General features: G+C 43.1%; 2 protein-coding genes across 2 annotated transcripts in view; both read right to left on the bottom strand.

The window, feature by feature from the left end:
* LOC144493793 (regulating synaptic membrane exocytosis protein 3-like) overlaps nucleotides 1-17986 on the bottom strand; it is a 56132-nt gene that overhangs the window by 19246 nt on the left and 18900 nt on the right. The gene's annotated exons all lie outside the window — the stretch shown is intronic.
* Nucleotides 13381-17986, bottom strand: part of LOC144493792 (opioid growth factor receptor-like protein 1) — a 42929-nt gene continuing 38323 nt past the window's right edge. Inside the window, exon 7 of the mRNA XM_078213287.1 lies at nucleotides 13381-17411. Within this exon, the coding sequence (XP_078069413.1) occupies nucleotides 16763-17411 (649 nt within the window). The 3' untranslated portion in view covers nucleotides 13381-16762. The remainder of the gene's footprint in view (nucleotides 17412-17986) is intronic.

Raw genomic sequence — 17986 nt, 5'->3', positions numbered from 1 at the left:
GAGAGAATATAGAGGAGGTTTACAAGGATAGAATTGGGGATTAGAGATTCAGTTATGAAAAGGATAAAAGCTGGAATTGTTCTCCTATCACAAAATTCAATTGTGATTATTGTGCACAATTTTAAACAGAAATTGAAATCATTGAAAGGATACAGAAGAGATTTTTGAGGGGACGATTTGATAGTGGTGTTCAAAATTATCAAGGATTTTGCAAGGGTAAATAACTGTTTCCACTCACAGAACAATCAACTGGACACAGATTTAACATAATTGGTAAAAGAAGCCAGCAAATTGTTAAGATTTGGAATTCACAGACTGAGATGCTTAGGGAAGAAAATCTGCCATCCCTACCTGGTCTGGCCTACATGTGACTCCAGACCCACAGTAATGTGGTTGATTCTTAAATGCCCTCTGAATAAGGACAATTAGGGATGGGCAGGAAATTCAGGCCTAGCCAGTGACGCCCACATGCTATAAACAAATAGAAAGGATGTTCAAAAGAAAAATTCAAAATGGATAAAAATGAAGGGGGGAAAACCTCAAGCACATGGTGAAAGAATGAGAGAAATCAGAAGCTGTGTCAGGGCCAAGAGATTCTATGATTCAAATGTTGGACTGAAGAAAGGAGTAATGGACAATGGTAACATTGTATGATAGTTGTTGCATTGGAGCTGGTGAATCACTGCCCTTATCCATCCCATCATCTTCCTCTTCATCCTGCTGCTATATAACCAGCGTTTGTCACGAACCACGCTGACATTACTTGAGAGGGTGTCCCAACTTGAAACACTGGTTCATGGTGGTGTATTGTTCTTTTTGGAATATTGTGAAGTTTCATGTAAAACCTCACTGAGGAACCAGTCCAGCCATCGAATAAAATTATTAAAGAAAGTTTATTAACTTAAAGAAAGGAAAATACACACAAAAAGAACTACAATACTCTAAAACAGTTAAGTGCATGAATAACTAAACACATACACGGTGGCACAGTGGTTAGCACTGCTGCCTCACAGTGCCAGGAACCCAGGTTAAATTCTTGGCTTGGGTCACTGTCTGCGGAGTCTGCACGTCCTTCCTGTTCTGCATGGGTTTCCTCCAAGGTGCTTTGGTTTCCTCCCACAATCCAAAAGACATGCTGGTTAGCATTAACGATGCTAAATTCTCCCTCAATGCACCCAAACAGGCGCCGGAGTGTGGCGGTTAGGGGATTTTCACAGTAACTTCATTCTAGTGTTAATGTAAGCCTACTTGTGACACTAATGATGAACTTTAAACACATAGTTTATGTAGAAATTACCCACTTATTCCAAAATATATCTAAGATCCCTGGACTTCCCTTTCCCAAACAACATTCAAATTAAATAAACCTGTAAATCTTGGGAGAATTAGCTCAAATGGCAGAGTGCTCGCTTAGCATGTGAGAGGCAGTGGGATCGATGCCCACATTCTCCACTTAGGGCGGCACGGTAGCACAGTGGTTAGCACTGCTGCTTCACAGCTCCAGGGACCTGGGTTTGATTCCCGGCTTGGGTCACTGTCTGTGTGGAGTTTGCACATTCTCCCTGTGTCTGCGTGGGTTTCCTCCGGGTGCTCCAGTTTCCTCCCACAGTCCAAAGATGTGCGGGTTAGGTTGATTGGCCATGCTAAAAAAAATTGCCCTTAGTGTCCTGGGATGCATAGGTTAGAGGGATTAGTGGGTAAATATCTAGGGATATGGGGGTAGGGTCTGGGTGGGATTGTGGTCGGTGCAGACTCGATGCGCCGAATGGCCTCTTTCTGTGCTGTAGGGTTTCTAAGATTCTAAATCAAATCCAGCTTACAGTTATCACAATACAGGGCTGATGATCAAGTCTGGGAAACGTATTTTCCTGGTCCAGTGAAAACTAAATTTCACTCTAGTTTTGCTATATTTAAGAAAGCCCACCAATACCCCTACTTTCTTAGGAGGCTAGGGAAATCTGGCATGTCCGCTACGTCTCTCACAAACCTTTACAGAGGCACCATGGAAAGCATTCGTTTTGGATGTATTACAGCTTGGAATGACTGCTGCTCTGACCAAGACTGCAAGAAACTACAAAGGGTTGTGAACAAAGCCCGGTCCATCATGCAAACCAGCCTCCCATCCATTGACTGGGAAAAAGATATAAAAGTTTGAGGTCACATACCAACCAACTCGGGAACAGCTTCTTCCCTGCTGCCACCTTATATTAAGTTCATCTTTCTCTACACCAGCTATGACTGCAACTCTAAATTCTGCACCCTCTTCTTTCCTTCTCTGTCGCTTTGTAGTGGTGTTCCCTGGGGGTTGGTTTTGGGAGCCTTTGCTTTTCCTGATATATATTGATGATCTAGATCTTTTTTTATTAATTTGTGGGCCATTAATTGGCTGGCCAGCATTTATTGCCCATCCCTAATTATCCAAGGGCAGTTGAGAGTCAACAACATTGCTGAGGCTCTGGAGACACATGTAGGCCAGACCACATAAGAATGACAAAATGGGGACAGAAAACAAAAGGCAGTAAGGGGAAAAGTGGAAGGCAGAGAAACCAAAGACAAAAATCAAAGAGGGCCACATTATATCATAATTCTAAGAGGACTGAAAATGCCAAAAAAACAAACCTGAAGGCTCTGTATCTCAATGCTAGGATCATTTGTAATAAAATGGATTAACAGTCATTAACGGATATGATGTAATTGGGATCACAGAGACCTGGCTCCAGGGTGACCAAGGGTGGGAGCTCAACATCCAGGGGTATTCAATATTTAGGAAAGATAGGGAAAAAATAAAAGGAGGGTGGGGTAGCGTTGCTGGTTAAAGAGCAGACTAACGCAATAGTAAGGAAGGACATAAGCCTGGACGATGTGGAATCTGTATGGATGGAGCCGCAGAACATCAAAAGATGAAAAACGTTAGTGGGAGTTGTGTGCAGACCACCAAACATAGAACAGTGCAGCACAGAACAGGCCCTTCGGCCCACGATGTTGTGCCGAGCTTTGTCTGAAACCCAGATCAAGCTATTTCCTCCCTATCATCCCGAAGTACTCCATGTGCCTATCCAATAGCTTCTTAAATGTTCCTAAAGTTTCTGACTCCACTATCTCTGCAGGCAGTCCATTCCACACCCCAACCACTTCGGCCCCACAAGTTGTGCCGAACATATCCCTACCTTTTAGGTCTACCTATAACCCTCCATCCTCTTAAGTCCCATGTACTCATCCAGGAGTCTCTTAAAAGACCACCACTGACGGCAGCCGAATCCACTCGCCCACCACCCTCTGCGCAAAAACAGAGAACAACATGGGACTGGGAACACACAGAACCCAAGCCACTTATCCCCCCAGAAAGAAGGCCACAACCTCCCACCCCCAGAAAAAAGACCCCGAATGTGCGGGGGAATAAGGCCTGGGTGGGATTGCCATCGGTGCAAACTCCATGGGCCGAATGGACTTCTTCTCTACAGTGAGGATTCTATGAATCTGAATGCTCACGCACGGGGATGGCACCCGGAGCCTGGCCACCGCCCTCAAATTCTGCCCGCCTGCATTTGGTGGAATTTATTCGTGGAGTACAAACGCCATCTCACGACCATTGCCAGTAAATGCAGCAGTTCGCATGATTTCTTTCCTGCGCAGTAGGACCGCCATCTCCCGATCACTGCCGCAAGTACAGCTCGGTTCAGTTTCCGGGTTTCTTATTTCCCGGCCACCGTCCGCAAACACACGCCACTTCATAAAATACAATCACTGACGCGAATCTGAAAGCTCTCGCCGGAGGAAGGCGCGCAGTACACGACCACCAAGACGCAGAGAAACAATTAAAAATAAATGCGAAAAATTGGATAGGACACACCATGGAGGTCTTAAAATCCCATTATGAAAACAATCTAGAAAGGTGGAGCACGGAATGGGAAGGGAGAGTAAGGACAGACTGCACTGAGAGGTCCTAACACAGCATTTAGGCAGAATAGAAGAAACATGGGGGACAGGGCAACACCTAAAACATTCCAGAGAATCAGGAAATGCATCCAGCATATTACAGGGAAAGGAATAAAACACAAAGGATCAACTCAAGGTGAACTGGCACACTGGGGAGGCACATGGGGGAGAATGCAGGAAGTAACAATAATAGGGAGACAGCCATTAGCAATAGTAGAACGAAACACAGCAAAGGCATATATATCATGGGGAACACCATGGTGTGGGTGGGGGTGTGTGTGTGGGTGTGTGTGTGGGTGTGGGTGGGGGTGTGGGTGTGTGTGTGGGTGTGGGTGGGGGTGGGGGTGTGTGTGTGGGTGGGGGTGTGGGTGGGGAATGTGGGTGACAACACAGGAAAACCAACAAAGCAGGACTCACCGACCAGGGAAACACAAACAACATGGCATAACAGGGATACAGACGAATCAGATAGCAAGGATGAAAACATGACATCACTGACCACTCCACCAAACCAAGAGTAGCCCAACAACCCATTGCGCAAAAACAGAGAACAACATGGGACTGGGAAAACACAGAACCCAAGCCACTTATCCCCCCAGAAAGAAGGCCACAACCTCCCACCCCCGGAAAAAAGACCCCGAATAGAACAAGAAAACAGACAGGAACATAATAAAATTGGAAGCCAAGGATACAGGTACCTGCACGAGAAACAACAGACATCAATCAATGAAACCCCAATCAATGAAACACTTAAAGGGAGAAAGGGAGGTGACTCGACGAGATGCCCCAAACACCACAACATTACTACAGATATCTAGACAATATCTGGGGAGTATGGTCACACACCGAGGTGGAGATAAAGGCCTTCACCAACAACAAACAAAAACCACCCGTCAATTAGAATCAAAATGACAATACATAAGGACCAAATAGACTTTCTGGACATGACAGAATGTTAATCACCACACAATAATGCAAGCACTTGCAAACTGGCCACGAGAGTATTCTTCAAGACCACAGACACACACACATTCCTACGTACACTGGGCCATCACCCATGACAAACATTTAGGGGATTAATAAAATCACAACTATCCCACTTTTACCACATATGCAGCAAAGAAACAGACTTTGGAAAGGCAACACATTCAGCCCACAGAGTAGAGAAATAAATGGAACAGTCATAAACAACTTTGAAAACTTAAAAAAGAACAACAAAACCTTAGAGAACTACAACATAGTGGCAGCTGATAACGACACAAAATCTGAGGGACATGATAGTCAGAATAGCAAGGATAAAACAGCACAAGAACGAGAAATGCAGAAGTAAAAACGGCACGACCTGCAAATATCTGGTAACACCAGAGGAAATAAAAAACTACAACACTAACACCAGCAAATGCCAAAATCAAAAATCAGATGCGACCAACACAATGTGGCGAAAGCCACCCAATGTAAGGCATGCAAGATAATATACATAGGAGAAACAGGCAACACACTAAGGGAAAGACTCTCAGGAACCTAAATGGGATTAGGACAAATAAAGGAAAACAAGACCATAAACAGACATCTCATGCAACATGGCACTGAAGCCTGAAATATCAAAGGGCTAGATACAAATTTCCGTTGGACCACAGCAGAAAGAAAACAAGATGTGAAGGTGTAGATCTATAAAATGAAAACTTTATCCTCAATGGCCTAAACCCAGAAAACGGGAACACACAACCCACACGGGAACAGGAATAGATACAGATCTAAAAAGGTGAACTACCCAGACCACAGTGATCCAAAACCATAGCAAACGATAAATAACTAACGGAAACCAATTACACATCCAAGCAAACACTACTGAAAGGAGTAATGAAAAAGAGTGGTGGTACGTATGTATCAGAAGTGTGGTATGTATGTGGAATGAGCTGCCGGTGGAAGTGGTTGAGGCAGGGACATTGACAACATTTGAAAGGCATTTGGACAGATACATTGATAGGGAAGTTTTTGAGGGATATGGACCAAATGCAGGTAAATGGGGTTAGCTTAGATGGGTTTTTTGGTCATCATGGACCAGTTTGGGCCAAAGGGCCTGTCTCCATGCTGTAAGAATACACAACTGGGAAATCATAACAAACATGGGTCACAGGACAAGAGAGAACCACATATGATTGGGGGGGCGGGGGGTAGGGGAGAATATAGAATTCTTAGTGAGGCCCTTTATTTTAGTTTTACTATAATAAGTAGACTAGTTCAAGGCAATTCTAAAGTGCCATATGCATATATAAAAAATGAGAATTCACAATGTGCCTAAAACAAAATATGCAAAGGTATTATAAACTGTATAACCACAAATTAACCAAGTATTATGAGTTTAAATTGTATTTTCAATATATATGTATTGTGCGCCTTGGCCAACTTCGTTCTGAATGCAGCATGATGGGAAACACAGCGGAGCATGGAAAGGTAGCTTCTCTTATCTGTTTTTGGATACAAACAAGTTTAATCATAGGCCTGCTATTTAAGGGAGTAAATTCGTTCATGGGTAGCGAGGCTGGAGCAGTCTCTCAAGCTGATGAAGGAGGCCCCGGTTCCAGTGAAAGAGTTCACCAATTAAAATTCTCAGGTGTTAGCTATGGCCATGGTTCCCAGAATTTAGGTTTCCTCGGTATGGGGAGGAACCTACATGGGCAAGGAGCTTATTGGCTAAGAGAATAATGTTGAATGTTGTAATTGGACCCTCCAGTCTGATTGATGAGACTGGGTGAGAAATTGAAATGTTCAGAATAATATAATCATTTTACCTTGCAATATTAGCTCTGAGAGTACAGACAATCCACATTGACTGTGACTCCTGTCAAAATCTTAACTTCCAAGTTTGACTTTAACACAAACACACATTAACACAAGATACTTAACTGACAGATTGTCTTAATTTACTGCAGATGGAGAGTATTGACACAATGGGTCAGAGACAGCACGACACCGGACAAAGAAAATCATCCTGGTTTATACAATTCTGCAGCTCAGTCAGTTGGACACAATCCAAAGTGTCACAAATGACATACTTTACGTCTTGATCCAATAGAATGAAAATACTGAACCACCCTGATCTATGAGATCACAATACCTCGTGGGATACCCCAATATATCGTCCCTAAGCCCGTCCTTCGTCAAACATCATGTCTCTATTTTTGATAGCAGCCTCACAAAGCATCTTCACGAAAACAGTCTCACGTGGGCATTCTTTATTCTAATATTTTATGGCCTTATCAGTGAAGTTAACTGAACCTCTAAGGGCTGTGGTCACTCAACTTGCCTTCAGGATATTCCCCGTTATAGCCTGACAAATTCAAAGGGTGTCATCATGTTACTATTGATTCCTGTCAGTTCCCACTAAGTCTCCTACCATAACTCTTTTGTTAGATAAGACATTAATATCCTTCTGACTCTGTTTTGATTAGAAACTATGAAGGCAGTCTCATTAAAACTCACTCTTGTATCAGTTGTTTCTGGTAAGGCAATTGTGTCCTTTATGGCCTTGTGATTCAACAGTTGGGTGCTTTAAAGGAATCTAACATATGTTTAGTATCAATGTAACTGTGTATGTAAGTTTCTTTGTTTAACTTCTAAAATGTATAGAAGATATATTTATATGTGTGGACTAATTAAAAGGTATCACATGTACCTTTAAAACGCCGAATTACAATTACTCCCCATTGATAATGTGAATTCTACATCTAAGTTGATTAGACAAAAAACCCTAGCAGAGTCTGGCAGTTGTATAGTAGCCCTTTCTTTTCCATCTTTCTACACTCCTTCTGATGCATGCATTAGTGAATAAATTCCTTTTCATTCTTTAACTATATACTGTCTTTCACAGTCTATGTATTGGTTGAGTGAGGTCAACTATTTACAAGGCACCCCAGGAGACACCTCAAAAAATTCCACTTACAATTTGGCACTGCATTATCGGGTACTCACAGGTGACCAATGTTGAGAGGTGTTTCCAAAAGCTAAATGAGCACATTTAAATACCACCCAGTAGTTAGGTCTGGCATCCGGAATCCGTAAGTTGAGTAGTATCTCGGGCTGAGGAAGAGGTGCGAGAGCATTGTGTATGCAAAGAGCCCAGGCTTAATGTAGAGAGGCCGGGGATGGACACTTGGATCTCCTACGGAGCGGAGCACAAGCCACTTGGGTAGAAGGGGCATTTGAAGAGAAGCTATGCTTAAACATACCGGGGTCGGGACAGACAGTCAGACACTCCTATGCAGTGAAGCGAAAAGCCATGTAGCTAGAGAAGCATCAAGGGGCTAGACCGTGCTTACAGACGGTGGCTGGCTTGGATGCAAGGATACCCCATGTTACTATTGATTCCTGTCAGGGAATCAATAGGGAGGGGGTCCGGAGGTAGAGAACAGACAAGGTTGTGAGAGACAACCGGGCAGGGAGAGGTCTCCTGTGAGAGAGAGAGAGAGAGAGAGACAGGTTAAATTGGTTGGTCTGAAGCATCATAGGCCAAAAATGGGAGTAAAGGGTTAAAAGAAACAAACAGGCACTGACTCTCTGTGTATAGCAGAGAGAGAGAGGATGTAATTGTGCGATCCATAGTCATTTTCAAGAATAGGAAACTGGCAGAGATTTGAGCTCTGCCATGTTGGGAAAGGAAAATCAATTTCAAGATGCATTACGTTACATCTGAAAAGTTGTAAGGAGAGTTCACCATTTCAGCACACGGTTGATTTGAACATTTCAATATCCCACCCAGTCTCGTCAATCAGACTGGAGGGTACAATCACAATTTTAGACATTATTACCTTAGCCAATAACGTTCCACCTGTCAACAGGAATAGGAGATTATTAGCTCCTTGCCTATGTAGGTTTCTCCCCCATTAACTAGGAAACCTAACCCACATCAATTCTGGTAACCAAGGCCATAGCTAACACTTGTGAATTTTATTTGGTGAAAAGAGTCACTCTTTTGCTGGAACCGGGGCCTCCTTTATCAGCTTGAGAGACTGCTCCAGCCTTGCTACCCATTAATGAATTTACTCCCTTAAATCACAGTCCTATGATTAAACTTGTTTTTGTGTATCCAAAAACAGATAAGAGAAGCTACCTTTCTGTGCTCCATTGTATTAAAAGAGGTTGGTCTGTCTACCACTGTGTTTCCCATCATGCTGCATTCAGAACGAAGCTGGCCAAGGCGCACAATACATATAGATTGAAATTTCAGTTTAAGCTTATAATACTTGGTTAATTTGTGGTTATACTGTTTATAACCATTACAGTTTATAATAACTTTGCATATTTTGTTCCAGGCACATTGTGAATTCTCACCATCTATGTATGGCACTTTAGAATTACCTTAACCTAGTCTACTTATTATAGTAAAACGAAAATAAAGGACCTCATACTAAGAATGCTGTACTATCCCCCCACCCCCATCAGTCCCTGCTTTCGGCCTTTGGCTAAAGCCCAAGATAAGGCCACTAAATAGAAGTGTCCCAATACTTGTTCCTGTGTCCTGAAAGATGACTGGTCCCTTCGTATCCTTGCTTGCTCAACTTAACTGCCATCATTGGTACCATCGCTTCTGTGGATTTGGACAACCATGCACAGGCACACTTAACTATATTGACAAGCACCATCAATGCCAAGATCACCATGAAGAATATTGCAATCCCTTGGAGGATTGATGTTCCCAAGGAGCCCAGCCTGCCTTAGAACCAACCACCTGAAGTAAATGGTTCGGGTCTTTGAATTTCTCCACCTCTTTCCTGATATGATCAACCAGATTAGTTATGTTTCCTGAACTATCTGGTACGTATGTTCAACATACTGATCCAATCAGTGCACAAGTCCCACCCATTGTGGCCAAGACATAATCCAATGTCAATCTGTGTTGAAGTACCACAGTGCGCATGGCTACCATCTCATCATTAACTTTAGCAAGGGCACTTGCTGTATCATTGGTGCCTTGTTCCACAATGGAGTGTAGAATTTCACGCATCGCTTTAGCTATTCCATATTGGAGAAACAATATGCCAAAGAACCATTCTGGTTCTGTAATAGCTCGTTGATGTCTTGGCAGGGGAGGGAGTTTAGGAGTGTGAGATGTGTAGCGGATTACATATCCAAGGTAATACGACCCCTTCCATCTGACGGAGTCAAGGATATGTCCTAAGCCCACAAATCCAATATGTTCTATTGAGAGTTGGGTAAGTGTTGCCTCCTCGAAAGCAAGAAGAAATATTGCAAGATTGCTCATTACTGGGTGTACTCATGCATAGCTGGGTAGTTCGATCTACCATGTGGTCACATTCACTCCTGCCTAAGTTTTCCCCTTGGCCTTCCATGTTTCTAGCACAATATACCCATTTGGTTTTGGTGTTGGCTGTTTTGAAACAAAACTGGGAGCTGGTTTCCCTCGGTTATAGATAGGTGTATATGTGTCTAAAAGACCTAACCTCCCTGCACAAGACTCACTGTAATAAGATTATTTCCTTACCACTCTACTTATGAATCCTAGTATTGGGTGTCCAGGATACTTGGAATTCTGAGCTGTTTGATCCAGCATTACTAATTCTGACCATGTTAAGGGCATTGGCTGTAATGGTATTCCCCCTCCTGCGTGTTTGGGGATGTGTGAACATACCCAACACTTCGCCAGAATGGTCATATGTATGTGCCATATATTGGTAAGTACTAACACGTACCTCCCGAGGGGAATGCTGAAGGTCCTCAGTTCCTGGTCCCACCTGAGTCAGCATCTGTACATTCAATACTAAAAAGATATAATCACATGTATTCAATATAGTAGCCTCTACAACTTCAGTCTTACAATCAAACACAATTGTTGATCAATGTCAGCTTGTTTACAAAACTTGCACAATCACCATGCCACACTTTGCATGCGCTCACGACTTGACTTGCTTCTTCGTTGGGGGATGTCCGGTCAATTTTGAATGGAGCTGTGCTTGATTGTCGTTGTGGCAGGTTACATAATCTGTGATACAATCCAGATGGCCTCGTGACCTTAAATTTAGCAATCAGAGTAAATTTGATCTAATCAGATTCTCTCTATTTTTACTATTATAATAAATCATTCAGTTGCTGGGTCAGGTTTGCTATCTTGGGGCTTACCACTGGGATACGGCTTCAACGGAGTCCAGTGCCTCCAGCGCAGGCCGCACTTCTCATGGGTAGCAAGGCTGGAGCAGTCTCTCAAGCTGATAAAGGAGGCCCCGGTTCCAGCAAAAGAGTGACTCCTTTCACCAAATAAAATTCACAAGTGTTAGCTATGGCCTTGGTTACCGGAATTGATGTGGGTTAGGTTTCCTAGGTAATGGGGGAGAAACCTACATAGGCAAGGAGCTAATAATCTCCTATTCCTGTTGACAGGTGGAACGTTATTGGCTAAGGTAATAATGTCTAAAATTGTGATTGTACCCTCCAGTCTGATTGACGAGACTGGGTGGGATATTGAAATGTTCAGAATAATATAATAATTTTACTTTGCAATATTAGCTGAGAGTACAGTCAACCCTGTGACTCCCTCCTGATGCATGCATTAGCAAATAAATTCCTTTTCATTCTTTAACTATATACTGTCTTTCGCAGTCTATATATTGGTTGAGTGAGGTCAACTATATACGAGGCACTCCAGGGGACAATTCAGAATATTCCTCTTACAACATAATAACCATTTACAAACCACTATGCCACCCTAAAATCTGGGGATTCCCTCACATGCAGAAGAAAAAAAACCTAGTAGAGTACCAAGACCAGAACTTCAAGGCAGGAATGTACCACTAAATAATTGTATCCCAAAGGGCAACTCTCATGTAATACCCCTAAATACATATTGTTAAACAAAAGAACCACTCCCAGGCCCAACCGTGAACCTACCTCCTCACCATACATATCTACCCTAAAACAGAAAGAATGTCCAAAGCCGACTCACTGCCTGACCAAGACTACCCCCATGATGCAACCAATGACAGAGGCCAGACAACCACGACAAAAAGGAAGACTCGCCCGAGGAACACAAAACAAAAACCATTTTTCCTTTTCACAAAAAAAACAAATAGACTCAGACATGCATCAACCCAACAAAAACATTCCTCCCCCCTTCATTTTTTTTCTCCATAAACCCCTTTCTCAGAAACTGATACCAATGAGGGAGCTGGAAGAGCAGAGTAGCAGTGGGGGGATACAAGAGGAACCACAACAAGGAGGAGAAGTGATGGAGCAACAAGGTGGCACATGAGACCAATCCAGTGGACACAAGGCAAACGGACAAGGAAGAACAAGGAAGAAATGACAGTAAAAGTACAAGGAGATCCCAAGCACATTTTTCGGGGGACCTGAGACGGAATGATCTGCACCAATATTTCAGGCCAATAACCTTATCAGAATAGTTCTGCTCATCTGCCTGAAAGATTAACCATTTCTTTCTCACATGTGCTGTAGGAACCTGCGAATTTCCAGAGTTCTCCATGCTGTTCAATTTATCCTTCAACCAACATCACTAAAATAATCATTTGGTTGTAATAACATTGCTTTTATGGGAGCTTGCGGTGTACATATCGGCTGTTCTATTGCCTACATTGCAACAGTGACACACACTTCGAAAGTTATTCTGAAGCCCTAAGAATAAGAATGGCGCTAGATAAATGCACGTCTTCCTTTATGGACAGAGCTGATGCAAACCATGCTTCTAATTGGACCCCAGTCCAACGCCGGCATCTCCACATCATGTCTAATTGAATAAGTCAGTGCCTGCCCCCAAGTTTAAGGACATATTCAAACTCCCCCCTCCCCCCCCCAATCCCATAGTAAAACAATTAAACTGGAAATAAACATCAAAAAGAGTTAACAATGTGGAAACTAAATTGCTTGTACATTTTAATCAGAACAATTCATATACCCGATATCCTTAAATGTCAACAAATGCTGACATGTGACTGGCACAAGCACTCACTTAATACAGTATCAACAAAAATTACTCAAAATAGAGAGTCAAATGATTTCAGGGGGTTTAAAAGACCAACACACATTTTCAAATAGATATAATGGTCATTAATTCGCTACTTGTTATTTTTGTAATTTTGGCAATGGACTCTTCCTAAAATCCAATGTAAAATGAAAACTGAAAATGGGATTTTAGAATATCTGTTTTCTAGTGTAGCTTTGAACCAATGGTATTAACTCATTAATCGTCCATTACAACTTGAACGAGCCAAATAGAAATCGGGTCAGTTATACAGCAGAAAGACCAGAGATTTGTGATTATGAATATCTCGGTCAAATCTCCCTTTAACCTTTCCTATTCTCGGGAGAAAACCAGCAGCTTAATTTTACACAGAAGCCATTGGGGATTTCACAGCCCCTCCCACTGAGGCGAGGCGGGGAGGGGGGGGGGGGGGGTGGGCGGGGAGAGGTGGGATTTCACAACCATGCCTACTGGGTGGATTTTACAGCACCTCCCACTTGGTGGGATTTTCCAGTCCTGTCAAAGTCAAAGGACTTTTGGACCACTCGCCACATTTCCAAGCCCAACACCCACCACAACGGGGCTATGACATTCCGCCCATGGAGTCTGATGTGATTTACTGCTAATTGACCCCGAGATCCAAATGTTATTGGCCTACACAATCTAGGGTTGCCAACGTTCCAGGAATGGTCTGGAATTTCTCTGAATTCATGGTTTGTGAAGGAGAGATTGTGCCTCAAAAAGTTGATCGAGTTTTTCAAGGGACGAAGATGATAGATGAGGGAAAAGCAGTGGATGTTGTATACATGAGCTTCAGTAAAGCCTTTAACAAGGTAGACTTGGTAGACTGGTATGAAAGGTGAAGTCACATGGGATCAGAGGAGAGCTGGCAAGATGGATACAGAACTGGCTTGGCCATTGAAGACAGAGGGTAGCAGTAGAGGGGTGCTTTTCTGAATGCAAGGCTGTGACTAGCGGTGTTCCATCGGGATCAGTTCTGGGACCTTTGTTGTTCGTAGTATATATAAACTATTTGGAGGAAAATGTAGCTGTTCTGAATCGTATGTTCGCAGATGACAAAAATTGGTGGAGTTGTGGATAGTGAAGAGAATTGTCAGAGGATACAGCACGATACAGACCGGTTGGAGACTTGGGTGGAGAAATGGCAGATGGAGTTTTATGTACACTGGGGGCAGATGTTTGAGGGAAAATCAACATCTGGCATGTAGGAAGCTTTCAAGCGTAATTTGATAGGAATTCAGGACCTGCACATTCCTGTCAGGATGAAAGATAAGTATGGCAAGTTTCGGAACCTTGGAGAACAAGAGATATTGTGAGTCGAGTCAGAAAGAGAAAGGAGGCCTTTGTCAAGGCTAGGAAGCTGGGAACACATGAAGCAAGCGTGGAATACAAGGAAAGTAGAAAGAAACTTAAGCAAAGAGTCAGGAGGGCTAAAAGGGGTCACGAAAAGTAATTGGCCAGCAGGATTGAGAAAAATCCCAAGGCTTTTTATACATACATAAAGAACAAGCGGGTAGCCAGGGAGAGGGTAGGCCTACTCAAGAGCAGTGAGGTGAACCTATGCTTGGAGCCAGTGGAAATGCGTGAAGTATTAAATGAGTAGTTTACATCAGTATTCACCAAAGGACTTGGTGGATGATGAGTCTGAGGAAGGGTGTGCAGATAGGTTGGGTCATGTTGAGATCAAAAAGGAGGAGGTATTGGGGGTCATGAAAGACATTAAGGTAGACAAGTTCCCAGAGCCTGATGGGATATACCCCAGAATATTGAGAGAAGCAAGGGAGGAAATTGAGAGAATGTTTGAGAGAAATCTTTGTATCCTCACTGGCTAGAGGGGAGCTCCCAGAGGATTGGAGAATAGCCAATACTGTTCCTTTGTTTAAGAAGGGTAGCAAGGAAAATCCAGGCAATTTCAAGCTGGTGAGCCTTACATCAGTGGTAGCGAAATTATTGGAAAGGATTCTTTGAAACAGGATTTACTCCCACTTGGAAATAAGTGGACGTAGTAGTGAGAGGCAACATGAAGGTCATGTCTCACTAACTTGATCAAGTTTGAGGAAGTGATGAAGATGATTGATGAGGGTACGGCAATGGCTGTTAGCTATGTGGACTGCAGTAAGACAAGGTCCCTCGTGGCAGACTGGTGCAGAAGGTGAAGTCTCATGGGATCAGAGGTGAGCTGGCAAGATGGATACCAAACCAGCTCGGTCATGGAAGACAGAGGGTAGCAGTGGAAGGGTGCATTTCTAATGGTGGACTGTGACAAGTGGCATTCTTCAGGGATCAGTGCTGGGACCTTTGCTGTTGTGTAATACATATAAATGATTTGGAGGAAATGTAATTGATTTGATTAGTAAGTTTGCGAACGACACAAAGATTGATGGAATTACGGATAGCGATGAGGACCATCAGAGGATACAGTGGGTTACAGATCGGTTGGAGACTTGGACGGAGAGATGGCAGATGGAGCTTAATCCGGACAAATGTCAGGTGATGCATTTTGGAAGGTCTAATACAGATGGGAAATATACAGTAAATGGAAGAACCCAGTACTGGTAGGCAGAAGGGTCTGGGTGTACAGGTACACAGGTCACTGAAAGTGGCAACACAGGTGAAGAAGGTAGTCAAGAAGGCATACGGCACGCTTGCCTTCATCGGTCGGGGCATTGAGTTCAAAAATTGGCATGTCATGCTGCAGCTTTATAGAACATTAATTAGGCCGCATTTGGAATATAGCGTTCAATTCTGGTTGCCACACTACCAGAAGAATGTGGAGGCTTTGGAGAGGGTACAGAAAAGATTACCAGGATGTTGCCTGGTATGGAGGGCATTAGCTATGAGGAGAGGTTGGAGAAACTTGGTTTGTTCTCACTGGAATGATGGAGGTTGGGGTGACCTGATAGAAGTCATACAAGATTATGAGTGGCATGGACAGATTGGATAGTCAGAAACTTTTTCCCAGGGTGGAAGAGACAAATACTAAGGGGAATAGGTTTAAGGTTCAAAGGGCAAGTTTTAAAGGAGATGTACGAGGCAGGTTCTTTTTTTTTTTACACAGAATGGTGGGTGTCTGGAACTCACTGCCGAGGGAGGTAGTGGAAGCAGATACGATAGTGACTTTTAAGGGGAGTCTTGGCAAATACATGAATAGGATGGGAATAGAGGGAGATGGTCCCCGGAAGGGTAGGGGGTTTTAGTTCACACGGGCAGCTTGGTCGGTGCAGGTTTAGAGGGCCAAAAGGCCTGTTCCTGTGCTGTAATTTTCTTTGTTCTTAAGACAGGTGGGGTTGGCAACCTTATATAGACAATTACCCAGAAAGCAGTAAAATAAAATTTGCAACATACCGCCGCTCTCCATTAAATGTCAGGCTGATTAATTCACATCAAGCATAAAAAACTACTAAATGATCAGATTTTATGAGAGAAGTGTGAATGGAAATAAACATTTATATCAATACACTGCAAAAGGTTGCCTTCCCTGCCTTTACGCCTTTCACAAAGGTCACATGATGCATTATTAAACTTGGTGGTTTGTACCTTATTTTCATCTCAAATATACCTCATTACACTGTGTCTCGCAACAGGAAGAATGCAGTTTGTAAAGTTGATGGAATGCCCGATACATGGTTCACAGTTCACATGGGCAAACTGTCCAAATTGTTATGTAAACATTCAGCCTCTTTTCGACATTAAAAAATACAATCATTAGCCCATCCATGGGCACAGCATGGAGGAGCAAAGAGCATTCGAGAAAAGGTTAGAGAGCTCTGCCTCAAAATCTGCCTTGAGGCACCAATGCTGAGGCTCTGGCTTTGGTCATATTTGTTTTAAAGAGAGCTGTCCTTGTGAAACACAACTCTCTGTCTCTATTGGATCAGAATCCTCAACATTCTCATCCAGGCTCTGAGATTTTCCAGTGTCCTTGGCTTCTGTCAAAGGCTTTGCCACCTGATTGTCACTCTTCCCTTTGAAGCTTCTTTTATTCTTTGCATTATCAGCTTCTACTATGTCACTGCTGCTTTGACCTTTCTGCTGCATGCCTGTCCCAATCACAATACATGGGGCTGTCTCTCTCGTGACTGCGGCTGCCACGCTGCTTGGCAAGTCCTCACTCACTGTGTTGTCTCTGCTTTTCTCTTGGGTAAGTGGCCTCTTCTCCGACAGAGAGGATGACTTGGCAACCAGGCTCCTTCCACCTGTTGCTTCCTTCCTTAGAGGCCCCCAGACAAAGCTTTCTGCTGGCTTATAATGGAGCCTGGCAAATCGCAGGAGCCTCCTCCTCTCCTTCCTGGATTTGATTGTGTAAACAAAGTATTCCAAAGCACTGTGCAACGTGTTGGGCAGAGTCTCCTCAACTAAAGCCTCATGCAGCAGCATGCGTACTAGGTGAATCTGGAAGTTCTCAAACTTAAACTCTCCAAGACTTTTTAAAATGCGGGTGATTCTTAGATAATTATGCTGGGACCTTAAACAAAGAACAAGATGGAAGTTAATAAGTATCATATTCCCAAACAAATGGACATTCCAGACATTTGAGCTGATAATCTCAGCCAACACTGGTATGCAGTGCTGAGGGACTGCTGCATGGTCTACTACCTTGTCTACCAGATGTAAAACTATTACAAGCAGGTTGCCTTCGAAGAAGGGAAGAAAAATACTCACGGGAATAGTTTGGGGGAGAGGAGAGCAGACAGATTCACTTGGTGTCCTGGCTAACTTTGAATACTAAATCAAATATCTGGTCAATCATCTTATTATTTACTCCTTTTTGGGGACATTGCCAAGTTGATGAGCACATTTGTGAACATTTACATTGTGACTACAATTCAAAAGTACTTTAGGACATGGAGTTCAACTTGTCCATGCCACCCTTTTTTTAAAAAACCTGTAAGCTAATCCCAATTGCCTGCATTTAGCCCATACCCATCTTACCCATGTAACTACCTAAATGCTTTTTAAAAGACAAAATTGTACCCGCCTCTACTACTACCTCTGGCAGCTTGTTCCAGACACTCACCACCCTTTGTGTGAAAAAATTGC

This window comes from Mustelus asterias, chromosome 5, assembly GCF_964213995.1.
Source record: "Mustelus asterias chromosome 5, sMusAst1.hap1.1, whole genome shotgun sequence".
Classification (NCBI taxonomy): domain Eukaryota; kingdom Metazoa; phylum Chordata; class Chondrichthyes; order Carcharhiniformes; family Triakidae; genus Mustelus; species Mustelus asterias.
The sequence above is the reverse complement of the archived record's forward strand: the minus strand, read 5'-3'. Positions and strand labels throughout refer to the sequence as shown.